General features: G+C 43.5%; 1 protein-coding gene across 2 annotated transcripts in view; it reads right to left on the bottom strand.

Annotated features, from left to right (window-relative positions):
• The window catches only part of ap1b1 (adaptor related protein complex 1 subunit beta 1), a 124,662-nt gene that overhangs the window by 89,178 nt on the left and 14,081 nt on the right, over positions 1 to 21,403 (bottom strand). For both annotated transcript variants that reach the window (XM_072490590.1, XM_072490664.1), the window contains exons 3-4: positions 14,777 to 14,882; positions 3,850 to 3,985 (exon numbers count right to left, since the gene is read on the bottom strand). In XM_072490590.1, the coding sequence (XP_072346691.1) occupies positions 3,850 to 3,985; positions 14,777 to 14,882 (242 nt within the window). The remainder of the gene's footprint in view (positions 1 to 3,849; positions 3,986 to 14,776; positions 14,883 to 21,403) is intronic.

Raw genomic sequence — 21,403 nt, 5'->3', positions numbered from 1 at the left:
ATATACTTTATTGATGACATTTATAGGCAATAAAGAAAAATCTTTCACTTTACGATTGGGGTCGATTTTGAACACAGATCCAAGAGGGGAACTGAAAGATAATTAATTCATAAGCAACCCACCCCCAATTCACTACCCCACCCTGCACCAAGTTTAGATTATTTGGGATATTGGTTTGTCAAAGGTAGGATTTTAGAAAATGTACTGTGCACAATTTAATAGATAAAGTGCTCAGATAAATTGCTGATGAAATTTACTGCTTTTAGAGACCTGCAGATTGGGTGATTCGGTTGGTTAATGAATTGCTTCTATGTTGTCCGGATTTAGTGAAACTTTGTACAAAGATCTGTTGAAAATTCTGAAACGGGACTAGGATGGCGTCACCAACCTAATAGCTGCCTGTTTAGTGTTGCTCTGTTCATCCTCAACATAAATCCACCACCATCCTTTAATTAGATCACCTCAAGATACTCGCCAAACGTAGATATAGTCATAGAATGATTCAAAGTGAAGAGACGGAAGAAAGTTGAATCAAGAGTGCTTCAGGATGACAGAAATAAAGCAGTGAGAACGAAGAAACGTAAAGCACAAGAACAGGCCCTTCAGCCGTCAAAACCGGCGCTGACCATGCTGCCCTTCTAACCTAAAACCTTCTACACTTCCGGGGTCTGTATCCCTCTATTTCCATCCTATTCATGTATTTGTTAAGGCGCCCCTTAAATGTCAGTATTGTACCTGCTTCCACCACCTCCTCTGGCAGTGAGTTCCAGACACCCACTACCATCTGTAAAAAAAAAACTTCCCTCGCACATCTCCTCTAAACTTTGCCCCTTGTACCTTAAACCCATGTCGCATAGTAACTGACTCTTTCACCCTGGGAAAAAGCTTCTGACTATCCACTCTGTCCATGCCCCTCATAATTTTGTACACTTCTATCAGGTCACCCCTCAACCTCCGCCGTTCTAGTGAGAACAAAAAGAGTTTATCCAACCTCGCCTCATAACCAATGCCCTCCATACCAGGCAACATCCTGGTAAACCTCTTCTGTACCTCTCCAAAGCCTCCACATCCTTCTGGTAGTGTAGCGACCAGAATTGAACACTATATTCCAAGCGTGGTCTAAATAAGGTTGTACACAGCTACAGCATGACTTGCCAATTTTTATACTCAATGCCACGGCCAATGAAGGCAAGCATGTGACCTGTGGACCTGTACACCCAGATCCCTCTGCCTGTCAATACTCTTAAGGGTTCTACCATTTACTATATTTCCCCCCTGTATTAAACCTTCCAAAAGCATTACCTCACATTTGTCCGGATTAAACTCCATCTGCCATCTCTCCGCCCAAGTATCCAACTGATCTATATCCTGCTGTATCCTCTGACAGTCCTCATTGATATCCGTAATTCCACCAACCTTTGAGTCATCCGTAAACTTACTAATCAGACCAGTTACATTTTCCTCCAAATAATTTACATATACTACAAAGAGCAAAGGTCCCAGCACTGATCCCTGTGGAACACCACTAGTCACAGCCCTCCATTCAGAAAAGTACCCTACCACTGCTACCATCTGTCTTCTGTGACCGAGCCTGGTCTGTATCCATCTTGCCAGTTCGCCCTTGATCCCGTGTGACTTCACCTTCTGTACCAATCTGCCATGAGGGACCTTGTCAAAGGTCTTACTGAAGTCCATGTAGACAACATCCACTGCCCTACCTTCAATCATCTTTGTTACTTCCTCAAAAAACTCTACCAAGTTAGTGAGACATGATCTCCCCTTCACAAAACGATGCAGCCTCTCGCTAATACGTCCATTTGTTTCCAAACGGGAGTAAATCCTGTCTCGAAGAATTGTCTCCAATAATTTCCCTTACCACTGACAGGCTCACCGGCCTGTAATTTCCTGGATTATCCTTGCTATCCTTCTTAAACAAAGGAACCACATTAGCTATTCTCCGGTCCTCTGGGACCTCACCTATGGAAGTCGTAGCCCCTCTCCGCACGGCAGTAATGAGGCCATCCGAGTGCCGCAGTCAAGCATGGAGAAGACAGAACTGAGCACTATACTAACAGGGTGGAAAAAATTCAGAAAGGAAGCTAACGACGCCCTCGGGATAGTAAACAACTTAAGCTCAGAACAAGGGCAAACGGTCAGTGGTTTGGGTGGGCGGGTAGTGGAATTTGAGAACAGGATTAGCATGGTTGAGGATAGTAACAAGCACAGCCAGTTCTTGTATGTAAATACCATGCGTTTTGCTGAACTGGACACCAAGTGACACTATTCTGTTATATAGACATTTTTAGAAAGGAGAGGGGAGAGAAGGGAATGGAAAATAGAAAATAATTTGGTTTATTCAGAAATATTGGAGAAGTTCTTAGCCAATTTTGCTCTCTTATTTACTCTGGAGGGATGGGCAGTTGGAGGATAAATGTGAACACCTAGAAAATGTAACGAGATGGAACAACCTACGAATATGGGGTGCCAGAAAACTATGGGGTGCCAGCGGGGACAGTATTCAGTGGGTCAAAAGCTTTCTTCGACCTACTTCAGCTCTCAACCCACCCTTAGTGGACTGGAGAAAAGTGCAGGCGACTGTACCCGTCTATTTTTAAAAGTAAATTTAGAGTACCCAATTATGTTTTTTCCGAATAAAGGGGAAATTTAGCGTGGCCAATCCATCTAACCTGCCATCTATCAGTTATGGGGGCGAAACCCACGCAGACACGGGGAGAATGTGCAAACTCCACACGGACAGTGACCCAGGGCCGGGATTCGAACACGGGTCCTCAGCGCCGCAGTTCCAGTGCTAACCACTGTGCCACCCCTGTGCCCGTCGTGATGGGAGATTTCGCTCAGCTATCATAATACCAATGCAGCTGAAGGCCTGAGCACCGCAGGATTGCTCTGGAGATTCCTTGTTACTATACAGAACGACCCACTTAGTGGGGTGAATAGCTAGATGCCTTAGTTTTGTTGATTTAAAGGTTCTCTGAGCTCTCTCACTTCCCACTGGGAGAAAAGTTATATCCTATACATATCAGACTTTACTCAATCCATGGTGACTAGTAATTATTTATACACCAAAAGTAAATGGGCTGCAGACCAGAACAGGAGATACCGATGGAAGGCTGGAATGAAATATGTTCTAAGGCCCATCTTGATACTTGCTCAAATATGTGGAGAGAATACAAATGGAAGCTCATTACTCAGGTACTTCAGAACACCACATATTACTGTAAAAGTTGGCTCCTCCCGTACAAGCAATTGTTGCAGAGACTGTGGGGAACCAATTGGTCATTACTTACACACTTTCTGGTCGCGCCTAAAGTTAAAGGAATACTGGGATAGGATATCCAGAACATTGACTGAGGTATTCCACATGGACATCCCACAGACTACGCTAACTGCTCAATTGGGACAATTCCAGCAGGAATGGGAGGGAGAAAATATTACCTTTTGCAAATTTTGCTTATAGCTGCCATTAAAGCCATCAGTTAGCTGAAAGCCGAATGCCCAGCCAATGAATCTTGGTTATCGAAGGACAAAGAGATATTTGAGATAGAAAGAATTATACATGCATTATGCTTTTGAAGGTGGATCCCAGTAATGGGAATGCTGTTCACATGAACTAATCCAACGAGAGCGAAAGTATCCCGCCCCTGTCCCATCCCCATCCCTGCCTAATAACACATCTGTACATGCAAATTGAAAGTTTGCTTCTTTTATATTTCTGTCAATAATATTGATGATTAATGGATTGTACAATCATAATCATTTTGTGTCTGTTTGATTTGAGATAAAAATAAAAAGTCAAAAAAATCTGAAATAATTTATCAAAATACATACCTTAACAAAAGTGTTGACAGCCATAATTGCCATATCAGGCTGGCTCTTTGCATAGTTCATTAGATAGAGGTACACCAGCTTCTTCAGCTCCAAGTTGTCTGTCTGCATGCAGTTAACAACATCAGGAAAGAGGGCGCTATTGAGAACAAGATAAAGTAAGAAACAAGTGAGAAATTCACAAATCATTGGGCCGTTCTGGCAAATTAAAGAAATGGACATTAAAATTGAATTTGTATCCTTACATCACATCTTGAGTCACGTGAATACATTTCTAGAATGTTCATTGTAGAATTAGCTGAGTACTACTTAAACACTGGAGATCAACATATGCACTTAAAAATGCTTTTGTTGCATAATTATTTCATTTTTCAAAACTTGTTACAGAATTCCCTGTCCCACAAAAGGCAGCAATTGTTCTTCTGTTCCCTTCGATGCTGGAAAGTTTGCTCAATTGTTCATCAGTGAAATGTTTGGAGAGCAAGCATACGCAATCAATTATTTTAAAAACCACCAAACAAGGTGCTTGGACTACAAGAGTGGAATTTTCACACTAGCCATTAAGAAAATGTGCTCAACACTGATCCACAAGCTCTATCGCATAGTTCTAGGTCATTAAAAACCTGCATCAAAGTACAAATTGTGCTGTTTATATTATGATCCATAGTTATGGGTCATTTGACGACAGGGGTTAATTTAAACTTTTTTTTGAAGTTGTATTTATATACAATTCAGGATGTTGGTCACAAACTCAGAGGGAACTAACTTGCAAAATTATCAATGGTGCATAAATTTTCTAATAGTGATGGGGACAGAAGAACAAGAGGCTACCTGTTTGTGGGACCAAGACCTCTAACAACTTCTGCATAACAAAATATTCTATATTTTCAATATAGATTCAAAAGAGCTTAATTTATATATACTTGCGTGTTTAGCATTGATACTAATTTAATAAAATCATCTACAGCATGAGCAATCATGTACGATGTACAATTTTAAATTCAAAGCAGCCATAAACTCCCTTTTCAAGGGCAATTAGTAATGGGCAATAAATGCTGGCCTAGCCAATGGCACCCACATCCCACGATTGACTATTTTTAAATTTCAGATTAACCGATAACTCAAATTTTAAACAAAATCTCACTTTGCTCCCTTGTTTACATTGCTATGTTCAAATGATTAGTTTTATTTTCCCCACTTAATTGAATTACCCACTAGATTATCTAAAGTAGACTATACATGAACTTTATCATTGAACGATTGTTGATAATTCTTTCAAAGACTAAACACAAATAAGCTCAACGTTGCATAAAAATCTAAGAATTCCAGAGCTTTGCCTCCAACACCCTGCTGTAAGACCATTACAGGCATTAATCACTCTTTACAAGTGCTTCTCGAGATGTACAGAGATTGTCTTTTACTTGTCGGTTTCATGTCTGCTCATTCTGCATTAACCTGAAAAAACTATTGAGATTTAATTTTTCTATGCCATATTTTACAAACATCTATCTCAGGTTGCTCACAGTCACCCTTCAAGGTCAAAATGTATTTTTCCCCAGATTTTGAGACACAACTGTCTGTGGTACTTCCCTAAACTAGGCTGCTTTCCTTGTACTTGGAAATTAAATTTGGCATTCAAGGTGTGGCTTAAACAGATCACTGTACAACATCAGTCCCTCTGATGTGTTCTCCTCCTAATCTGTAATAATAATGTCTGGGCCCCTTCTGTTGATTCCCTTATTTCCCATTTCTTTGTCGATATCATTTTTGATCCATGGATATTTAATGGACATATATCTTTAAGTCAACCACAAGAAGTGTGGAACTCAAAGTTGCAAAATAATACACTGTGCTATGAAAATGTAGCTTTTAAACAGAAGAACTCAGACTTTCTGGCAACCGAGAAATTGGAGGGATTAGGTTTGATTGGTTGGCTGGAGGCCAATGGATTGGCCAAAGACCTTATTCTGCCTGGTGATAGAGAGTGATCCCAAGTGGGATGTTTTCAGAGGACCCAGAAAGAGGAGGAAAGGTCCTGGATGCTAAGAGAAGAAGCTGTGAGTTGCTCTCTCTGCACAAATGTTTCTTGCCTGCTGTTTCTGAATCTGCAGAAGTCTTGAGATCCTGATGAATCTACAGTGAAAACAATAACAGATTGAAAGCAAAGACCTCATCCAACTGAAAGCTACCCTAAAAGAATCAAACTGGAAAACGTCCAACTGAAACAGAGACTTTTATTCTTTTACTTTTTGTATTATTCTTTTTTACACCCTCTTTCCCCTCTTGTGTTAGTCTGTCGTGTGTGTGCTTGTGCGTGTGCACATATGTGTAATATATAAGAATAATCTTTATTGCCACAAGTAGGCTTACATTCACATTGCAATGAAGTCACTGTGGAAAGTCCCTCGTTGCCACATTCCGGCGCCTGTTCGGGCACACGGAGGGAGAATTCAGAATGTCCAAATTACCTAACAGCATGTCTTTTGGGACTTGAGGGGAAACCGGAGCACCCGGAGGAAACCCACGCAGACACGGGGAGAACGTGCAGACTCCGACCCAAGCCAGGAATCGAACCTGGGACCCTGGCGCTGCGAAGCAACCGTGCCAACCACTGTGCTAACGGTATAGAGGGTGGGGTGAGTTAAAGAACGGGGGTTAGGAATTAGGTAATAGTTAACCAGTTGCATTTGCTGCCTAGTTAATCATAGTTATTGTTAATAATAAAAATTGTGTTTAAATTTACAAAACTGGTGACGAGTTATTGGACAGCCAAAGACCTTGGGTATTTTCGAAGAATTAATAGTTATTTTCAATTGTGTTGCGACTCTGGGTCAAGTGGGGCTGGAATTGACCGCACACTAGCCCAGGGTGTTGTAACAATAGTTTTTATCTGTCAGCATTTTTTGATTGATCAGTGATGTGTTTGGTGGAGGCTTTGCATAAGCTGCAATTACTTGCCCCTAGTTCTCCCTGCACCTCAGCACTGGTTACTGCTACCAGCTCTCCCTACATCCCAGCCTCAGTTACTGCCCCCCATTAGTTACACTCAGGGCTCGGTTACTACCACCGGCTATACGTGCTCCCTGGCCTTAGTTACCGCCCCCAGCTCTACCTACACTCCAGCCTTGGTTACAATTCCTAGCTCAGTGTTCCTTGGCCTCAGTTACTACCCCCGGCTCTCCCTACTCCCTGGCTTTGGTTACCGCTTCCGACTCTCCTTACTCTCAGACCCTAGTTACCGCCCCTAGCTCTCCCCACTCCTCAGCCTTGATTACAGCCCTTGTCCTTCCTACTGCCTGACCTCGGTTACTCCACAGGCTCTCCCTGCTCCCTGACATCAGTTACTTCCTTGGTTCTCCCAGCTCCTCAGACACTGCTCCCCAGCTCTTCTAGCCTCCATTACTGCCCCAGCTCTTGCCACTTCCTTACCTCCGTTACTGGTTCCTGGCTCTTGCCACTCCCCAGCCTTTGATACTGGGGTCTGGGCTCCTGCTGCTCCCAGCCTCATATACTACATATTAGAACATAGTTCTTGCTGCCCTCTGGCCTGAGGTAATGGCCCCTGACCCAATTCATACTGTTCCCAGCTCAGGTTACTGTCCCCCTCGCACCATTTTCAGGTCCCAGTTACTGACCCCTCACTCATGCCACTCCCTGGTCTGGTCTTGATTACTGGTTCCTGGCTCTCACTGCTCCTCCACCTCAGTTACTGCTCCCCCAGCTCCCACAGGGGTAAAAGGTTAAGCCCGTCAATTACCAGCCATCAGTCTAATGCCTGTGGTGGGAAAGCATCAAGACAATACTGCAGGATAAAATGGAAAAATACAGGTTAATAAACAAAAGACAGTATGGTTTTGTTGTTGGCAAATCAGGTCTGCAAAACCTGACTGAGTTCTTTAATGAAGTAACAGACAGGATTGATGAAGGAGTAGTATGTGTTGTGCATGTGGACTTTCAAAAGGCATTTGATGAACTACCATATGATAGACTGATTAGTAAAATTGAAGCTCATGGGATTAAAGGTGCACTGACTTTGTGAATATGTAGTTTAGGGACAGTAAGCCGAGAGTACTGATGAACTGTTGCCTTTTGAACAGCTTTGTCAACCTGTCCCGCCACCTTCAATAAATTGCTTATGCTCATCCCCAGAGCGCGCATTTTCTTTCTATACCCCATTAAGTTTATTTTATTTATCTTGCCGCTCCTCATTCTCCCTACCAAAAAAGTATAAATTCTGAGATTTCTGACATGTACATACTTTGATATTATGCCTTATATAACCAAGTAGAGGTTAAAAATGCATATGGAAAGGGCAGCATGGTGGCGCAGTGGGTTAGCCCTGTTGCCTCATGGCGCCGAGATCCCAGGTTCGATCCCGGCTCTGGGTCACTGTCCGTGTGGAGTTTGCACATTCTCCCCGTGCTTGCGTGGGTTTCGCCCCCACAACCCAAAGATGTGCAGGCTAGGTAGATTAGCCACGCTAAATTGCTCCTTAATTGGAAATAATGAATTGGGTATGCTAAATTTATTTTTTAAAAATTAAAAAAAATAATTAAAAAATAATGCATATGGAAAAGAGCAGTTGAGCCCACTGCTATCTTTGATATACATTTAATAACCAGGATCAGGGTATACAAGTGTTATAACCTGCCTATTTACGATTGGCTGGGGACTCAGGACTATCCCACAATCCTCTGGGAGTATGAACTTCCCCAATGAGGGGGGCGGAGAAACTCCTAGTATAAATAAGCTGGCCAGTTCAGGAACCAGCAGGAAGGAGAAGGTAGCAAGGGAAGTTACTGCTACGGTTATGTATATATTGTTATAGTAAATAAATGTTATTATTTTGTATCCTTAAAACTCGTGCTGGATTCTTCGTGGACCTTACAAAACTGGCGACGAAGGTAAAAGTGAATAGCTGTCTACACTGCTGAAGCCACCTCCCTGGATTTTTGTTGGATACAGGTTGGAAGTTGTTTTCTATTATACCATGCCTCTGTACGGACGTTTGGATGTTTTTGATGCTGCGCTGGAAAGCTGGAACCAGTACACACAACGGATGCGTTACTATTTCCGGGCAAACAATATCACTGAAAACGAGCGGCAGGTATTGCTCACCGCCTGCGGCCCGCATACGTTTGGGGTGATTAGGAGCCTTACGTACCCAGCTGCGCCGGACACCAAAACGTTTGACGAACTTGTGAATATAGTGGGGCAACACTTTAACCCAACCCCATCCACGATAGTCCAGCGTTACCGGTTTAATACCGCTGAGAGGACCCCTGGAGAATCCTTGCCGATTTTTTTATCCAGGCTACGCGGGATTGCGGAATACTGTGACTATGGTGAGACCTTGTGAGAAATGTTATGCGACCGTTTGGTTTGCGGTATTAACAATGCAGCAACCCAGAGAAAGTTGTTAGCGGAGCCAACATTGACTTTTCAACAGGCAATACAAATAGTCTTGTCCCGAGAGAGCGCAGAGCGAGGAGTACAGGAGCTACAGGGAATGGAAGTGCATGCCTTGGGGCGCAAACCTTTCCGCCCAAAAACGTCCCCCCGCGCTCCTGCGGTACCTTGGGCGAGGCAACGACCGGACCGACGCCAGTGGCCATCGGACATTCCTCCCCGAAGGGAGCCTTCTCCAGAGCCAATGGATGAGGAGCCATGTCCGTGTCAGACTTGTAGGCGCCGACCCCGTCGCGGACGGTGGTCCTGGGGACGCCAGAGGCGCCGTCGTTCCGACCGAAACTGGGACCAGCCCAGGGGCCATAACTGGGACCAGCCCAGAGGCCGTACCTTCCATGTGGATGAACCTGCGGCGACCACTCCTGAGGACGTGGAGACGGAGGACGACTGCCTGCAGCTGTATTGTGTGGCAGCTCCCTGTTTGGCCCCCATTAAGGTGACAGTACGGGTCAATGGCCACCCGCTGGAGATGGAGTTGGATACTGGCGCAGCGGTCTCCGTGATCGCCCAGAGGACATTCGACCGCACCAAGCAGGGTATACAGACCCTTACATTAACCGACTCACAGGCCAGGTTGGCCACCTACACGGGGGAACCACTGGACATTGCAGGAACTACAATGACCCCTGTTGTCTATGGACGCCAGGAGGGGCGTTTCCCACTTATCGTAATGCGTGGCCATGGGCCCAGCCTGTTGGGTCGGGACTGGTTGCGCCATTTGCGGTTGCAATGGCAGCACATCCTCCAAACAGTTTCTGGAGGGTTGACTGAGGTTCTAGGACGATACCCAGAGGTATTCCAGCCTGGTTTGGGGAAAATAAAAAGGGGCCGTAGCCCGTATCCAAGTTGAACCAGGAGCCACGCCGCGCTATTTCCGGGCACGCCCAGTGCCTTACGCTTTGCTCGAGAAGGTAGAAGGGGAGCTCACTCATTTGGAGAGTTTGGGTATTATCAGGCCCGTCCGTTTTGCTGACTGGGCAGCACCAATTGTACCAGTAATGTAGCCAGATGCCACAGTTCGCTTGTGTGGCGACTATAAACTTAGTGAATACAGTTTCCCGACTCGACCGATACCCAATGCCTCGCATAGAGGATCTCTACGCGAAACTTGCAGGTGGACTCTCATTCACAAAATTAGATATGAGTCACGCCTGCCTGCAGTCGGAGCTGGACCCTGCCTCCCGACCATATGTAACAATTAACACACACCGGGGCCTGTATGAATATACACTGTTGCCCTTTGGAGTATCCTCTGCCTGCGCAATTTTTCAACGTGTTATGGAGGGCATTTTGAGAGGTTTACCATGTGTGGCTGTCTACCTAGATGACGTGTTGATTACAGGGACGTCGGAGCAAGAGCATTTGGAAAATCTGGAGGCGGTCCTTAGACGCCTTTCGGAGGCTGGAGTCCGTTTACGTCTCACAAAGTGCGTATTTCAGGCAAAGGAAGTAGTCTACCTAGGTTATCGGGTGGACCGCGAGGGTCTGCACCCCGTCGCAGAGAAGATGCGTGCAATTCAACATGCCCCCACCCCGACTGACACTTTGCATCTTCGTTCTTTTCTCGGTCTCGTAAACTATTACGGGAAGTTCCTCCCCAATCTGGCAACTACGCTGGCCCCCTTGCACCTGCTGCTAAAGAAAAATCACACCTGGGTTTGGGGTCAGCCGCAAGAAACCGCTTTCCGGCGGGTAAAGCAACAATTGTCGTCGTCTGGGTTACTAACCCACTATGATCAGGGAAAGCCTTTGCTCGTCACATGTGATGCATCCCCGTATGGTATTGGGGCTGTCCTGTCCCACAAGATGGAGAACGGGGCCGAGCGACCGATAGCTTTCGCCTCCCGCACATTGACTGCAGCGGAGAAGAAGTACGCGCAGATCGAGAAGGAGGGCCTGGCAGTGGTTTTCGCGGTGAAACGCTTCCACCAGTATGTGTACGGCCGCCATTTCACTATCGTGACTGATCATAAGCCCCTGCTGGGACTCTTGGAGAGGATAAGCCAATACCGCCCATTGCTTCTGCACGGATCCAGCGCTGGGCTTTGTTGCTTGCTGCATATGAGTATTCTCTGGAGCACAAACCAGGTACGCAGATAGCAAATGCCGACGCACTGAGCCGATTGCCTTTATCGACCGGCCCCATGTCGATCCCTACGACCGGTGAGGTGGTTGCAACCCTAAATTTTATGGACACCTTGCCTGTCACGGCATCACAGATCCGTGAGTGGACCCAGACGGAGCCAGTCTTGTCAAAGGTTTGGCACATAGTCCTGTATGGTGGGCAGCATAGACAGCTCCCAGGCGAGTTGCGGGCATTTTCCTCCAAGCTGTCAGAGTTCCGCGTGGAAGAAGGCATCCTCTTGTGGGGGATGCGTGTGATTGTCCCGGAAAAAGGCCAGGAGCTGATATTATCAGACTTGCACAATGGGAATCCGGGCGTGACCAAGATGAAAATGTTGGCCCGGAGTTATGTTTGGTGGCCAGGCCTCGACACCGACATGGAGCAGTTTTGGGCCACCTTCTCAATTTGCCAGGAGCATCAGAAGCTTCCGCCGGCCGCGCCCCTACATCACTGGGAATGGCCAGGGCGGCCTTGGGCACGCTTACATGCAGATTTCGCAGGCCCTTTTCAGGGATCCATGTTCCTTCTACTAATTGACGCCCAGTCCAAATGGCTGGAGGTGCATAAGATGCAGGGGACAACGTCCTGCGCAACAATTGAAAAGATGCGTTTATCATTTAGTACGCATGGCCTCCCCGAGGTGCTGGTCACGGATAATGGCACTCCATTCACGAGTGAGGAGTTTGCTAGGTTTACAATATCTGCACTGCCCCTTACCACCCGGCTTCAAATGGGTTGGCAGAGCGTGCAGTGCAAACATTCAAAATAGGCCTAAAGAAGCAGTCTTCCGGATCAATGGACACGAGACTGGCTCGCTTTTTGTTTACGTACAGGACCACCCCCCATGCAGTGACTGGGGTAGCTCCCGCAGAACTCCTAATGGGCCGAAGACTTCGCACCCGCCTTAGTATGGTCTTCCCGGACATTGGCGCAAAAGTACGCCGCACACAAGAACGGCAGGGACAGGGATTGCCTCGGCATCGTCCGATTCGGCAGTTTGCGCCCGGTGAACCAGTATTCGTGCGGAATTTTGCTGGTGGTGCCCAATGGGTTCCTGGTGTAATCTTTCACCAAACGGGCCCTCTCTCTTACCAAGTGCAAGCCCAGGGTCGTCTCCAGCGAAAACATGTCGACCACGTCCGGTCCAGAAGATCATCCCCTCAAAAGATTCCCCGCCCCCGGAGCTCATTTCAACAGCCGCAAAGACCAGAGACCAGGGAAGGTAGTCCTCAAAATCTTCCACTGGTGCCTCACTCAAAGCCTGCGCAGGTCATGACGGGACCGAATGGGGACAGAGACGCTGACATGACGGAGGCAGCAGACTCTGACTCCGAGATGGAGACACAGGATGAATCAGAGGGGGAATCCTCGGGTCCACAGGCCGTGGATGTACAACCGCGCCGTTCATCACGGAAGCGCCGGTCTCCGTCTCGTTACACGCCGCCTGATCCAGCGCCGCGTGCAAATGGCGTCCGGCCTGCGGCCAAACGAGTTTGACGCCTTCCTTCGCCAGGGTCTTCGGTGGATTCCTTGGACTTTGGGGGGGGGGGGGGGGGGGGGGGGGGGGGGGGGGGTTATAACCTGCCTACTTACGATTGGCTGGGGACTAATGACTATCCCACAATCCTATGGGAGTATGAACTTCCCCAATGAGGGGGGTGGAGAAACTCCTAGTATAAATAAGCTGGCCAGTTCAGGAACCAGCAGGAAGGAGAAGGTAGCAAGGGAAGTTACTGCTACGGTTATGTATATATTGTTATAGTAAATAAACGTTATTATTTTGTATCCTTAAAACTCGTGCTGGATTCTTCGTGGACCTTACAAAAATAAGGCTAAATTTCAAATAATGCATATGACATGAATCTTAAAAATATGGTAAACAAAGAGGAGGATAACAACAGCTTCAGGAAGATATGGACTGGCTGGTGAAATGGGCACATACATGACGGTTGAGGTTTAGCTCAGAAATGTAAATGGATATACTTTGGTAGGCAGAACAAGGAGAACATTTCTGTGATGGTGCAGGAAGAGAAATCTTGGGGGTTTACATAAGCAATGTAGTAGGATGAGTTCAGAAAGCTACTAAAAAAGCATACAGCAGCACAGAACACTGTTTGACAAAGGAATCTTGGAGTCTTTTCCCTAATCATAACTATTCTTCCTGATTTTATCCTTTCACTCATAGCCCTTTCATTAATTGTTCGCTGCATATTATCGATTTCTCCCTCATCTATTGGTTGATCCTGATTGTTATTTCCCTGCCTTCCAACTCCCTCATTCTTAGATCAAAATCTTGTCACTTCTTGTCACTTGCCTGTTCCTATTTATCTTTAAAAAAAAATAAAAATTTTTAGAATACCCATTAATTTTTGCCAATTTACGGGCAATTTAGTGTGGCCAATCCACCTACCCTGCACATCTTTTGGTTGTGGGGGCAAAACCCACGCAAACACGGGGAGATTGTGCAAACTCCACACGGACAGTGACCCAGAGCCGGGATCGAACCTGGGACCTCAACGCCATGAGGCAACAGGGCTAACACACTGCGCCACCGTGCTGCACTGACCTCTCCTATTTAGATATAATCTACTTAAGTCTTCAACAGTCACTAATACAAATCTCATTTTGACCAGGGTAGCATGGTGGCACAGTGGTTAACACTGCCGCTTCACGGCGCTGAGGACCACCCGGTGTCAGTGTGGAGTTTGCACATTCTCCCCGTGTATCCATGTCTGCGTGGGTCTCACCCCCACAACCCAAAGATGTGCAGGGTAGGTGGATTGGCCATGCTAAATTGTTCCCTAATTGGGAAAAAAATAATTGGGTACTCCAAATTTATTTTAAAAAACATCTCATATTGACCAAGAGAACTCAAACATTCCACCAATATTCTGAAACAGAAGTAATTACATCAGGACTATCATATGCAACAGCCATTAGGCATATAGAAAAGGTTTAATAGATGCACGTTATAAAGAGACTATAATTTTGGATCAGCATATGTTCACATAACGGTCACTTGTGCACAAACAAAATGAAAATACAATTAAACATTTTAAAAATATTTGCAGCATATTTAGTTTTTCAAAAGTTGCATAATATTTTAGCATTCTACCATATGGGCTGTACAAGTGGAATTTTGCAAACTTTGAATGGGCATGATACTGATGCTAAGAAATGCAAGATTGAGACCTGAATGCTTCATATGCAAAAATTCTGTAAACCCAATTTGTAAAGTATAGCCCAGGTTAGCATAATCTAACGAGAACTAACTGAAACTTTCTCCCATCCAATCTTACAATGCAGAATTGCTAAAATATATAAAATTGTGTATACCTGACATCCTTCCCAACAGTCATTGAAGCAATCACTTTTTTCACTGCTTCTTTCTTCTTTTCCTTCTTGTCACTGTTGAGCTCTGCTTTGAGCTCAAAGATTTCTCCTAAAGAAAATCATGGCATAATTTATCTTAACAGAGGTTTTACTGTAGCCATAGTGAAATGATACTTAGTAGCTGTTCATTTTCCAGAAATATATACTTTAGAATTCCACATCAGCAATTCACCAGCACATCACAGCAAGTTAAGCATATTTAACAACTTCCAACATCTTCAAGTTGAATGGAAGCAAGCAAACAGAGTATTACCGTGAGTCAACTGGAATTATTTTGTCCCTGCAATAGTTTAGAAGATTGCCAATTATTCTTTGCTACATTTCATTAAAATGTTTGCCCCCGGCCATTGTTAGGCAAACGGACCAGATCCCAACTTTTGTTAGGGTACCAGACAAGAGACTCAACAGTTTTTCAATGTATAAAACTGAGTAAAGGATACTTCACCCCTGGAGTAATGGTACTAACCAATAGGCATCTTTTATGTTAAAACAAACTTTAATTTAAACACAGAATTAACCACATTATCAAAGGAATAGCTTTACAATTATCAGTTCAACAGTTCTTAAATAAAAGGAAAAACTTGAACTTACTATCTACACCTGCCACTAATTCCAATTAAGCAAGCCAATATGATTCAAATGCCACTCATAAATAAAGTTAACAAAACAGGTTTCTTGCTTAGCTGTGCAGAGACTTCTGGAGAGAGATCCTTTCAAGAGCAGATTCGGTACACTTCTGCTCAACCTAACAGCATTTGGCAAAACTGCTATTAAACTTAAAATCCCAAACAGATGGCAAAACGACAGACAGACCAGGCTTCTTCCATTAATTACATCAACTGTATCCCACTAAGTTGCATGTCCTGCTTAGCTAGCATAATAGAATCCCTCATAAATTATCTACACTCCAGGGAATCTTCAGCAATCACAACACTATTCCACTCGCCCTTTATCTATAACCCCCAACTAAGTGGTTGGAATGAATGATTATCTCACTTTTATGACTCCAATTACAGCTCGAGTAGAGATACTGTCTGTATGTATTTTAAACCAGGGATTTTAACAATATTACTGCCATAAATATAAAGTATAAAATATAATATTTTGTACATTCATCACACCCTGTTTCCTTTTAAAATGTAGCTGTTGTATGCATCTGCTTTTTCTAGTCTTTTAAATTATTTGTGTGGCTGCACACACTATTTATCACAAAACAAGGCCTTTGCGGTACCTTTCAGGCTGCTGCAAGGCCACCCAGAGCTCATCAGGCACATTGCCTGTGGCTATCATGAATGACTATTCCTTTTCCAATGACCAAAATTTGCTTTCCCATTGCTCAACACAATCCACATTTTAAGTTTGGTGAACAGATCAATACATTATAAAAAGAGGAAGCTTCCATCAACTTTAGTACCAATATTGGTTTGACCGTTACAATACTCAGGTGAAGACCCGAATGAAAATGGAGTGTGTGAAGGCTGGGCAGTGTTTTACGGTCAGAGAACATTCCAGAGATAGGGAGATATTGGGGGATTAGGAGCCAATGTAGGTTAGCAAGAAAGGGGGCAATGGACCACTTGCATTTGGTGCAAAATACGAGTGGCAGAGTTTTGGATGAGCTGAAGTTTATAGAGATTGAAGAATGGGAAACCAGCCAGAGATCATTGAAATGATTTGGAGGTGAAATCGGCAAGAATGGGAGTTTCAGTGAAAGATGGACAGAGGTGTAAAATGGCGTGGAGGTGAAAGTAGGCAATCTTTATAATGGAGAGTACATGGGATCCAAAGTGCACCTCAGAATCAAAGATGATAGATTATGAATAGTCTGGTTAATATTGAAACAATAGCCAAGGGGATAGAATTAGTGGCAAATGCTCAACTGGGGGCAAACTGCAGCACAATTCTTTTGGAATGACTTTTCTTGTTTATAATATTAGATTTTACAATTTTCACATGCAAAGTTCAACAGAATTTCAATTACCCAAACAAAATATAGTAAAAGAAATGCAAGAATTGACAGTAGAGTGCTCTCTTGAAGATGGAATCCCCAGCAACCACCCCTGCTCCTTCATGGTGGAATGTGGTGCCTAGGGGTACCAACATTTCTTTACCCCACTTGCACAACGAGGCCTGTCCTGCACTGAACCCAGAAGTAATTCAATACTGGTAATCTTTCAGGGTTTACAAAATCTCGATGCAGATGCCAAAGTTGTCATCAGAAACACAGCACAAGTTTGAAACCAGAGCACATCTTTTAACTTGCCCCACTCCGAGATATCCATAACAGAAAGGCAATAACCTACTTTGTCCTTGGGTCCAGTATGGATAGAATAACATTCACTACAATACATCCCTTGAACCTATCAATGCCTTCAGAGAAAATGTAAATATAGCCGAAGAACATGCTTTGGAGAAGGCATCAATGTCACAACAACCTTGTAACCAATCAACAGTAGACAAATCTCAAATTAGGAAAAGTAAGCGCCAACAGAACTGGGATTTGTAAACATAACATCCTTTAAATACATGCTAATTAAATCCAACAATCTAATTATAATGTTAAATTCAAGTCTCACATTGTACTCGTATGTATGTGCTCTAATGTGCTACATAACTACAGTGACAATGCTCTAGGAAACTTTGCCACTACAATGGAGCCAACATCAAAAGTTTGTCTGTCAAATTCTGCTTATTCCAGTTTCTTAGTAAATACCAAATCATTGTAGGCCAGCGTGATATAGTTTAGTTATCGTAATAAGTGTAGCTGATTAGAATACTTACAATATTAAAGGTGGCACAAACAAGGAAGAATAGGCATGTAGTAATCTTATCTTTAGTCACCATATACTGAACAACCGTCACAGCAGCTTGCTTGAAACTTTAGATACATTCTAGCATTACATGATGGAGAAAGGGACTGGAGAAAGACGATTGCAAAACCATTAAAAATACAATATTTTATTATTTATATATAGTAAATTATTTAGAAACATATGTCAAGTCAGAAAATTGAGAGACTTTAGTACTAAATCTATACTGCCACATTGTGCAACACGGAGGAAGGGTTCCTTGAATTGAGGTGTTGTCATTCAAATAAAGCTGCATACATTTCTTGTCACATTACTGGAAGGATGTGATCCCACGTGAGAAGGTACAGGGGGTGTTGCCAGGTCTGCTGCATTTTAGCTACAAGAAAAGATTGAAAAGACTGGGATTGTTTTCTTTGCAATGGAGGAGGCAAGAGATTTAATTGAGGTGCATAAAATTATGAAGGGCCAAGATAGATTGGAAAGAAGGGCTAGTTCTCGGTGCAGAGGTCAATAACTGGGGGCACATGTTTTAAGTAAAGAGTAGAGAAGAAATGTTTGCACCCAGAGGGTAGCAGGGGTCTGGAACTCACTGCCTGATAGGGTGCTAGAGGCAGGATCCTCACTCCATTTAAAAAGTATGAGTATGCGCTTAAAGACTACAGCCTAAAGACTGGAAAATGGAATTAGGCTGGCTTGTTCTTTTTCGGCCAGCACAAATATGATGAGCCAAGCTGCCTTCTTTTAAAAATGGTATAAATTCCTATGATTCTATAGCTAAAGTGGGATTCTCTCAAAAATTGTTACAGGGCACGACTTAAAAAAAAGAACAGAGAAGATCTGTCCATGTATCTTGACCATTCTTTATCCCTCAAACACCATTAAAAATCAGATTATCAAGTTATCTCATTGCTGTTTGTGGAACCAAGCTTAAATTGGTTGCTGCGTTTCTGCCATTAAAATAGCTATTACAGTCCAAAAATGTACTTAATCTACTGTAAAGTACTTGGGGGAAGTCTTGAGGACATGAAAAGTGCCAAAACAAATGTGAGCTTTTTGGGGGGATATCACCATCACTGGCTAGGCCAGTATTCACTGCCCATCCCTAGTTGCCCTTCAGAAGGTGGTGGTGAGTTGCCTTCTTGAACCGCTGCATTCCTGGAGGTGTAGGTAACCCACTGTGCTGTTAGGGAGAGAGTTCCAGGATGTTGCCCCAGCGACAGTGAAGGAACGGCAATATATTTCCAAGTCAGGGTGGTGTCATGTGAGAGTACCTTTAAGAAATGGGTGTTTATCAAATAGCTGTAATGGATGTACCTTTAAGAAATGTTATTACCGTAAGACCTTTACATATGCAGGCGGATGAAAAGTGGGTAGAAGTTCATCAAGTGGTAATGCCAGTAGGGTATAGAAAGGAGGTGTTGCGAGTAGCTCATGAGGTACCAGTGGGAGGTCATTTGGGACTAAGAAAAACTCAAGCTAAAATCCCCAAACATTTTTATTGGCCTGGACTACATAAAGATGTAGTTAAATTTTGTCAATCATGTCACACATGTCAAGTGATAGGGAAACCTCAAACAGTGATAAAACCCACCCTTAATACCCATTCCAGCATTTGAGGAACCTTTTACAAGTGTCTTAATTGATTGCGTAGGACCGCTTCCTAAAACGAAAAATGTGAATCAATATCTTTTGACTATAATGGGGGTGTCTACTAGGTTTCCAGAGGCCATTCCAGTACACAATATTACAGCTAAAAAAAATTGTGGAGGAGTTACTAGATATGGGCTACCCACAGAAATACAATCGGATCAAGGATCAAATGTTACCTCAAGGTTATTCAAAGAAGTTATGGATAGCTTAGGAATAAAACAATTTAAATCAACTGCATACCATCCAGAATCACAGGGAGTGTTAGAAAGTTGGCATCAGACATTAAAGACAATGTTGAGGGCTTATTGTCACGATTATCCAGAGGATTGGGATAAAGGAATTCCATTCGTACTGTTTGCAATTAGGGATGCACCTAATGAGTCAACCAAATTCAGTTGTTTTGAACTCATTTTTGGTCATGAGGTAAGAAGACCACTTAAATTGATTAAGGAAAAATTGATGAGTGAGCAGTCGGAGCTTACATTATTGGATTACATGTGAACGATTAATTAGAGCAGGGGAATTGGCTAGACAACATTTAAAAGTTGCACAAAATGTAATGAAACGGGTAGTGGACAATAAATCCAAAGTTCGTAGTTTTGCCAGTGGAATTAAGGTTTTAGTATTGTTACCAGTGGTAGGTGAACCTTTAAAAGCAAGGTTTTGTGGACCTTATCAGATTGAAAGGAAATTGAGGTGAATTATGTGGTAAGAACGCCAGATAGAAGGAAAATTCACCGAGCGTGTCATGAGAATATGCTTAAAAGGTACTTTGAAAGGGAAGGAGAGCAAATGGAGGAGGTTTTAATGATTCTAACTCAAAGTGAAGAACCAAATCCAGATGATTTTGAATGTGACATTCCTCAAATTAAATTGGAAAACGAGGATGTTGTTAAAAATTGGGATAAATTGTTGAGTTAACTTCCAGAGGAAAAACAAACTGACCTAAAAGAGTTATTGCTATCTCATGGGCAAGTTTGTGGAGATATGTTGGGAAGTACTAAAATGGCTATACATGATGTAGATGTGGGAAATGCTGTTCCAATTAAACAACATCCATATAGACTTAACCCTTTAAAATTGGCACAGGTTAGCAAAGAAATTGAAAGTATGCTTAAAAATGGCATAATTGAAGTGGGTTGCAGCCAATGGAGTTCACCCATAGTGATGGTACCGAAACCAGACTGTGTGTGGGCTACAGAAAGGTTAATGCAGTTACAAGAACAGACTCTTATCCTAGCCCACATTTGGAGGATTGCATTGAGAAGGTGGGACAATCAGCTTTTATTTCCAAACTGGATTTACTTAAAAGGTTACTGGCAGGTACCTTTATCCGTAAGAGCGAAGGAGATTTCAGCTTTTGTGACTCCAGATGGTATATACCAATTCAAAGTTATGCCATTTGGCATGAAAAACGCCCCAGCCACATTTCAATGGTTAACTAACAGAATTGTTTCAGGATTACCCAATTGTGCGGTATACATCGACGATCTGGTAATTTTCAGTCAGACATGGAAAGAACATTTAAAACATCTGATGGAGTTATTTGATCGACTTCAGGAGGTGGGTTTGGTGGTAAACCTAGCCAAAAGTGATTTAGAAAAGCCCAAGTCACTTTCCTGGGCCATACAATCATTCAGGGTCGAATGGTCCCACGGGAAGTGAAAACAAAAGTTATTCATAGAATAATTGACACAAAGGGAAATAATGCGATTTCTCGGCATGAGTGGATTCTACCGAACAGTTGTGCCAAATTCTAGTAGCGTGGTTGCTCCACTGACGAACTTGCTGAAGCGTAGCATGTTTAAGTGGACAGCGGAGTGTCAACAGGCATTTGACTGCCTGAAGGTTGTGTTAACCAATGCTCCTGTGTTGAAGAATTACAAGGGCTCTGTGATCGGATTGAACTAAAGTATCTGACTTTAAGGAAAAATACCGAGGGGTAGAGAAATGGATGGATCGTGCAGAGATCTTCTTGTCCAAAGAAACTATAAATCAAGAGGGATTCCAGTTGGAGGAAGAAGAACTAAAATGGACTACGTTATAAATGTTTGCGTGTTTTGTTAAAAGAAAACGTATATTCACTGTCAATATTTCTTAAATGAAAATG

This window comes from Scyliorhinus torazame, chromosome 1 (assembly GCF_047496885.1).
Source record: "Scyliorhinus torazame isolate Kashiwa2021f chromosome 1, sScyTor2.1, whole genome shotgun sequence".
Taxonomy (NCBI): domain Eukaryota; kingdom Metazoa; phylum Chordata; class Chondrichthyes; order Carcharhiniformes; family Scyliorhinidae; genus Scyliorhinus; species Scyliorhinus torazame.
The sequence above is the reverse complement of the archived record's forward strand: the minus strand, read 5'-3'. Positions and strand labels throughout refer to the sequence as shown.